The following is a 7,726-nucleotide window of genomic DNA, read 5'->3' as shown; positions in this document are numbered from 1 at the left end:
ATAAATAAAGATTATTCTTATTATTACTTTTATTTATGAGAAGCTGCAGGTTTTGTATCTGTACTCTGAACACTACTTCTCTACATTTCTTTAACTTTTTACATAAGAAAACAGCTAGAAATTAAATATTAGGGCAAACTAAAGGTAAATATACTTTATAAGTGTTGCTTTTTATGAGTGACCGGACTAACTTGTATTAAACAATGAAACTATCAAAGGATCATGCCTTGTGTTTTGTGCTATCGCGCGTTCATTCGCCTCAAACTCATTATTACGATATTTCTGTCAGTCCCTAAATCCATCATCCGTCCATTTTGCCTTTAACTCGCGCCTGCGCAGTCCTGTGCGTCTGACCTTCATAGGAGTAACCATGTTCGCCAGGACCAGCGCGTTGGTGTTCTCCCCACAATGGTAAACTCAAATATTGAAACACTTTCTCTTTAATCTTTAATGTAACATTTTTAAACTGACTCCATGAAGATATTTGAATATATTAAATGTGTTTATTCTGCTCTGTAATGCATGGAACTGTTAAACACAAGGACATGCTAACGTGGAGGCCGCAGCTAATGAATGACAGCTCAACCTGCTGAAGCTAATGCTAGCTAAGATGACATTTAGTGGCTGACATTGCAGGTTAAAGTTATCTAAAGAGTCCAAAAATCACACAGAAGGACTGTGAAGACATTATTTATAAGTTAATACACACATAACACTCATTTATAACTGCTTTAGCTTCATTTAGGACCAACCATCACAGCATTACTAGCTAAATGAAGCTAAGAGGTGAAAATCCTGCAGGTTTTAAACTCACTGACTTTCACTAAAAGCTTCTTTATCTGCAAAACTTCATTTATAACTCTGCTTCTTATTGATGATACATGTTGCTAAAGCTAACCTGCTCTGTTTGTGTTCACAGTGGGCAGGTCAGGAACATGGCCACCTTGAAGGACAGTAAGTACTTTAGTGTTTCTCTCCCTTTTACTGACAAGAAACAACAAAACAACATGTTATAAGACACTTACTCCAACTGATGACAACTGAACTGCAAAATATACATCATGTGCATTCATTCTGTGCATGCATTTTGCAGGTAACCGCATGTAAAAGCAGAAAAACATGACTTTTATTCTTATTTTGTGTATTTCTCTGCATAAAATCTACATGCAAGTTCCATCTTTTAGTCCACAGCTGAAAATACTTTGACCTCTTCTCATTGAGGGTGGTTTATTTTGGTGGAAGGTGATCGCTACAACACTAGAGGACAAATAGTTTAAGAGAAATGTTAAAGGAGAAATGTAAGATGGTTAGAAAGCTGGATATTTTAATGTGATTTAGTTTGATTGGTTAATCTCTGGAGGACTTATCTGGTCTGTAAGCCCTAGGTGAAGTCTTTAAATTTACTAGTGCACAACACAAATTAATATTGAGTTAATGTCTGAAGAGAGCAGCAGGAACGTCCAATAAAAACCTCAAATTGATGATTAAATATCAGAAAAGTTGACATATTTGCAGATCTGTTTTGCTCCAATGCTCTTTGTAGTTTTATTCCAAATATTTCCTCATGCACTCGATCAGATAATGGTCTCAGGGTTGGATTCAAGTGTTTAAATCTGCAACTTTTCATAAGTTCAATAAATTAGCGGTCACTCCACCACCAATATGCTGTCCCTGCTGATCTACTAATTACATTTTCTATTATTTCAAGGTTTTATTTCAAGATTAGCTCCTGTTTTTTACTATAATGGGTAAAGTTTACTAATTTTAGACAACTTTTGTCATTAAATTTTTTTTTATTGCATTGTTTTAGTATTTCTTTGTTCACCACAAGTTAACAAATTGTATATAAGTAACACAAAATCAACAAAGTGAAGAGAAAAAACACAATAAAAAAAATAACAATAAGAAAAAAGAAACTATAAGAAAAAAGTGAAAACAAAAATAAATAATCAATACTTTTAGATAACTTACAAAAAAAAAAACATTCTGGAAGACATCCTAGACCCCCCCCATTTGTGTCTCGTGACCCCCCCCACTTTTGGAACCCCTGCACTAGAGTAAGGAAAAGCTGCTACACACTGGAGTGATCCTTACGGCAAGTTATGTACAAAGAAAACACATTTCTGTGGCTGTATTGGATTTTTACGACACTCCCTGAATGCACCATTAATGACAGGCGCATTGGACTGAACTGCATCTTGAAACGTCTCATTAAAAGTGTCCGACGTTTCGCCAAATGAGGATAAAGACACTTAGCTGTTAACCAAACCTTAAATAGGAAACAGCTGTTACACACAGAACACCTGTTGCATGTTGGTGACCAAGCTCCGCCCCTTTACTGTCTAACTCCGCCTCTCACAGGAATGCGTTACTTGTATTGAACATATTAGAGTGAGGGGGAACATCATGGATTTTGAATATCCAGCGGTCTGCCACAAACATTTTCATCTTGTTAACGTATCATGAGTGATAAATTCAAGCTCTCTTAAAGCTCCTTTAAGGGTCTTTGATGAATATTTATCTAACTGATCTCTGCTTCTGTCTCTCTCTAGTCACCATCCGGCTGAAGTCCATCAAGAACATCCAAAAAATCACCAAATCCATGAAGATGGTGGCCGCTGCCAAGTACGCCCGTGCTGAGAGGCAGCTGAAGCCCGCCAGAGTCTACGGCACCGGCGCTCTCTGTACGTACACGTAAACGTCACCTCCACATCAATTTCAAACTGTTCTGAGTCTAAACTAAAGAGTCCCGTGTTTCCTTTCCTCTCCTCTCTGCAGCTCTGTACGAGAAGGCCGAGATCAATGTCCCGGAGGAAAAAGCCGCCAAGCACCTGCTCATCGGCGTGACTTCTGACCGTGGACTCTGTGGAGCCATCCACTCCAACGTCGCCAAGGCCATCAAGAGCGAGATCGCCATTCTGACCGGAGCCGGGAAGGAAGTAATGGTGGTCAATGTGGGGGACAAGCTGAGAGGTATACTGCACAGGTACGGACGGACACGGGGCCTCAGAGGTTGGACGGCTTGGCTTCAACTTCCAACTTTCAGAGTAGACGGAGTCATCAGAACATCAGTGAATGAGTGAATCATGAATCTAAGTTACTGAATCTGACTCTTAACGTTTGTCTCCCTCTTCAGAACTCATGGAAGCCACATCATGCTGAACTGTAAGGAGATGGGCCGTAAGCCCCCGAGCTTCGCCGACGCCTCAATCGTCGCCACCGAGCTGCTGAACTCCGGATACGAGTTCGACAAGGGATCCGTCATCTTCAACAGATTCAGGTGAGAGACTCTCATTTCTTCTTCTGCAGGAACCTGTCACGTCGTAAGACTGAGAGTAACCCTCCTCCTTTCCTCTTCTGCAGGTCCGTGATCTCATACAAGACTGACAGGAAGCCTCTGTACTCCGACGAGTCCGTCGCTAACGCAGGTAGATCCCGCTCCTCCTCCTCCTCCTCTTCTTCTTCTTCTGAAGGTGTGATCAGAGTTATTGATCGTGTGTTCGCTTTCACAGAGAGCATGGGCGTGTACGATGACATCGATGCTGATGTGCTGAGGAACTACCAGGAGTTCGCCATGGTCAACATCATCTATCTGGCTATGAGGGAGTCCTCCACCAGCGAGCAGAGCGCCAGGATGACCGCCATGGACAGCGCCAGCAAGAATGCCTGTAAGACATCGATATCCACATGTTTAATAAATATCACAAACATGCTGCTGGACTTCTACAGGGAAACCAACGAAGAAGAGACTGAACTTCTCTTTCTATCACGCCGTCCAGAAGAGAAGATGTCAGATATAGAAGTCTTGTCCTGGTCTACTTTTAAATTCCTCTTTAAAGCAGGGGGGGGGGGGGTTTGTTTAGTGGCATCTGATCCTGCTTGGAGGTAAACAGGAGTTATATCAGGCTAACCATGAGGGCGTCATTTCATTTAGGATGGAGACAGCAGTGTAAAGAAACACAGAGGAATCCTCTGGTGTTGAAAAGTGAAGCCAAATTTACTCAGCTCCATCTTTTTTCCAGTTTCAAGGGTTAGTCTCAAATTAGGAGGAGTCAGCATTTCTAATGTGGCGACGTCATGATGCCACTAAGTCCATGTTTCATACGGTCTACAGTATTCACCCTCACACCCGATGGCTTTAATGCAACAGTTGGGCGATGACATCGCTGCGTCTGATTTCATGTCTTGAAGTCTGTTTCTGCTCGGTTCAGTCGATGGCGGCCGATAAGAGAAGTAGAATCTTTAATGATGGTTCTCAAGTGATAAGATCTTCCTCTCCCACATCAACACGTCTCAAAGGCTCCGTCTGTTCGTATAAACCAGGCTCTAATGGATCCAGGCTGTGGGTGGGTAGGCAGGCTGGTGCGTTTGAAGCTAGCATGTAGGCTGTTTTCGAAACCTCCTACTATCCTAGCAGTACGTACTGATTTGTCCTAAATTCAGTAAGCAGTAAGTGAACAAGAGCAAAATCTGCAGTAAGTCAAAGCTCCCTGAATGTCTACTGATTCAGGAAAATATCACAGCATGCATCGGACCAGTCTTCCTCATGTACTGTTTCCCACAATGCTCAGCGCTCGTTCTGCTGCTTCTTCTTTTTCCTTCTTTCCGTTTTGGAGTAATGTGAAAGTTATTGAATTCCATACAAACCACTCACCATTAGTGAATGCTAAAGAAGCAGTTTCTCCATCAGCTCGGTCGTTGTTTACTTCCACTGTTTGAAACAGGAAATCCAATGACGTCTGACCCAGCATCCTGCAACACAGATCAAACAGAACAGACAGTATGTAGTAGGGCTGTCAAAATTGCTCCAAAATGACAATCGAATATTCGCTCTAAAAACCCCCAGAGGTTCGAACCATTTGAGTATCTATATTTGCGCATTATGTGACTGACGTGTTCCTCTCTCCCTCCTCCTCCAGCTGAGATGATTGACAAGCTGACCCTCACTTTCAACCGTACCAGACAGGCCGTCATCACCAAGGAGCTCATTGAGATCATCTCCGGAGCCGCCGCTCTGTAAGTCTTTCTTTCTCTCTCTCTGCTCATTATCCTCCTCTGACCTCTGAGACCTCCTCCTTCTTCTCTTCCTCCTTTCTCATCCACGCACGTCTTTTTTCTTTTTGTGTGAAAATATCCAAAAAGCTGTCGCTCTCTCTCTCTCTTGTGTCTAACTCTCTGACCTCGTCCTCACTCTCTTGCCTCGCTCAGGACCTGAAGCGTGTTTTAAACAGAGGAGGTAACGCTGTAGAGCAGACTGTAGTGTTGGGATCTCTGAGTAGAAGAATAGAAGCGAGTGATCGTTTAGTGAAGACTTGTGGAGGTGTAGCTGCAGATTTCCTCCTGTTAGAGTCGACTCCTCACCTCTCTGTGTTTCTCTCTCTCTCTGCAGATAAACGGGTGAACTCTTCGTCTCCTCTGCCTCCAGCTCTTCAGAGTACTTCAGACCGGTGTCGTCGAGAGTCTATGAACATTTGTGCTTCTATTTGTAAAATATATAAGGAGAATAAACCTCTCACTGATTCCTCAGCTTCTCTTCCTGTATGTGTTTCTCTCTCTCACAATAAACCCTGATGACCAAGAAAGAGAAATGTTCTCTTCTGTGGCGTTCTTCCCTCGGATTTAAAGTCTTTAAACTTTAAAAGTGTGTTATTTATTCTCTAAGAGATGAAATGCATCCATCAGACATCACATGATCACCTGCCTTCCTCTGAGACATGTACACCTCCAGACCTCTGAAGGTGTGCTGTGGCGTCTGTAAGTTTCAAAGCCTCCGTGTATCAGACTTTGGTTTGATGCACATCCTGCAGAAGCTCAAATGGGGTGAAATCAGGGGAATTTGGAGGCAGAGTTAACACCTTGAAGTCGTCATGTTCCTCCAATCGATCAAGCGTCATATAAGCACCTCTCATACAAGTAAAATGCATTTCAAAGTGCTTTAAAATATAAAAACAAGAAAGAAGCAGAAGTAAAATAATGGCGACATAGTCAATTTGCAAAAACAGATAAATCACTTTAAAAAGTTCAAAAAACATTTTTCTATTGCTTGCTTTAGGTATTATCAATCAACTGAAGTTGGGTGGCTTTGACTAAGTCAAAATGACATTTTAAAAACTTAAAAATGTAACTTTATTCTATATGTATATTAAGAAATGTGTTTTCTGAAAATGTATAGAAACAGAATTATCTGTTTTTGCAAATTAACTCTTCAAATGTAGATTTTGAAGGAGAGATGAATGCACACCAACAACAATAAAATGCATGTAATTAAAAATAAGTTAAAGAATAAAAATAACAAGAATGTTAATAGTTAAAATAAACAAGGGTAAGGATAAAAGTTGAAGATGATAAAGGCACTAAAATAGAAAAAAATAAGTAAGACGGTTATAACTTTCTTGGGGCGGCAGTAGCTCAGTCCATAGGGACTTGGCTTGGGAACTGAAGGGTCGCCGGTTCGAGTCCCAGTATGGATGAAGTTTGGCAAGTAGACTGGTGGCTGGAGAGGTGCTGGTTCACCTGCCTGGGCACTGCCGAGGGGCCCTGGAGCAAGGCACCGAACCCCCAACTGCTCGGGGTGCGCTGGTTGATGGCAGTATCCTCACTCTGACATCTCTCCCTAAAACATGTTCACTGCATGTGTGTGCATTTGTATGTATATACCAAAAAAACTGTATGTGTAGCATGTCCAAAATAGCATGAGTGAAAAAATTGAATTTCCCCCCTGGGGATCAATAAAGTACCTTTCTTTCTTTAAAAAAATTATGAATGAAGACATTTCAATTTAAGAAAGACACAAATGTAACTTAATATTTTTATTCATATCGTAAAAATATGATGGTCTAACTGTATGTTTTCAAGCTTCATCATGTGTCCGCAGTGAGGAGGTCCACTTCAATAAATAACGTAAGAAGTTAGTTTATAAAGAGATCAAACCTCAGAGTAGAGAATTACCTTTTTACAGAAATCAGAATCAGAAATACTTTCTTTATCCTGGGGGCATTACAGAGCTCTAATAAACAGCATGTAAGAAAGTTAGATATTAATAGAAGTAGGAATAAAATGATATTTAAATACAAATAATATAAAGATGAAATAAAATAAGATAATAATAAAGTATATACAGAAGCGTACCTTTGTAAAACATCACCAAACTGTGAGTGTATCCAAGCGCACTCAGCTACCTGTGGAGAAATGGGACGGTGACGTCGTCTCCATGGAGTAGGCAAGGCAAGGCAAGGCAGCTTTATTTGTAGAGCACATTTCATACACGAGGGCAACTCAATGTGCTTTACATTAAAACATTAAAAGCATTGGAGACATTCAGACAGGCATAAAAGAACACAATTAAAATGACAAATATGATAAAACAGAAAAGAAAAGGAAAATTAGAAATATATTAAAAATTACATTAAAATTTTAATTTAAAGAGAGTTAAAATAATCTAAGATAGGAAGGCAGTGGCAAATAAAAAAGTCTTAGTCTTTGATTTAAAAGAGGTGAGAGTTGGAGCAGACCTGCAGCTTTCAGGGAGTGTGTTCCAGATATGTGGAGCATAATGACTAAACGCTGCTTCACCATGTTTCCTTCTGACTCTAGGGACTGAAAGCAAACCAGAACCTGATGACCTCAGAGGTCGAGGTGGTTCATAAAGTAGTAGCAGATCAGCAATGTATTTTGGGCCTAAACCATTCAGGTCTTTATAAACCATCAGCAGGTTTTTAAAGTCTAT

At 40.7% G+C, this 7,726-nt stretch overlaps 1 protein-coding gene across 2 annotated transcripts; it reads left to right on the top strand.

Annotated features, from left to right (window-relative positions):
- Positions 1–314: 314 nt before the first annotated feature.
- On the top strand, positions 315–5,526 carry atp5f1c (ATP synthase F1 subunit gamma). 2 transcript variants are annotated; one of them, XM_034673965.1, is made up of 9 exons: positions 315–411; positions 920–954; positions 2,553–2,684; positions 2,779–2,986; positions 3,137–3,280; positions 3,364–3,428; positions 3,513–3,668; positions 4,920–5,016; positions 5,390–5,526. In XM_034673965.1, the coding sequence occupies exons 1-9, from the start codon at positions 371–373 to the stop codon at positions 5,391–5,393; spliced, it is 882 nt and encodes a 293-aa protein (XP_034529856.1). In that variant the 5' UTR covers positions 315–370; the 3' UTR covers positions 5,394–5,526. The 2 variants fall into 2 exon arrangements, with proteins under 2 accessions (XP_034529856.1, XP_034529857.1); XM_034673966.1 differs by lacking the exon at positions 5,390–5,526 and having other exon boundaries at positions 4,920–5,020.
- Positions 5,527–7,726: the final 2,200 nt, after the last annotated feature.

Source organism: Notolabrus celidotus, chromosome 21 (genome assembly GCF_009762535.1).
Source record: "Notolabrus celidotus isolate fNotCel1 chromosome 21, fNotCel1.pri, whole genome shotgun sequence".
NCBI lineage: Eukaryota > Metazoa > Chordata > Actinopteri > Labriformes > Labridae > Notolabrus > Notolabrus celidotus.
The sequence above is the reverse complement of the archived record's forward strand: the minus strand, read 5'-3'. Positions and strand labels throughout refer to the sequence as shown.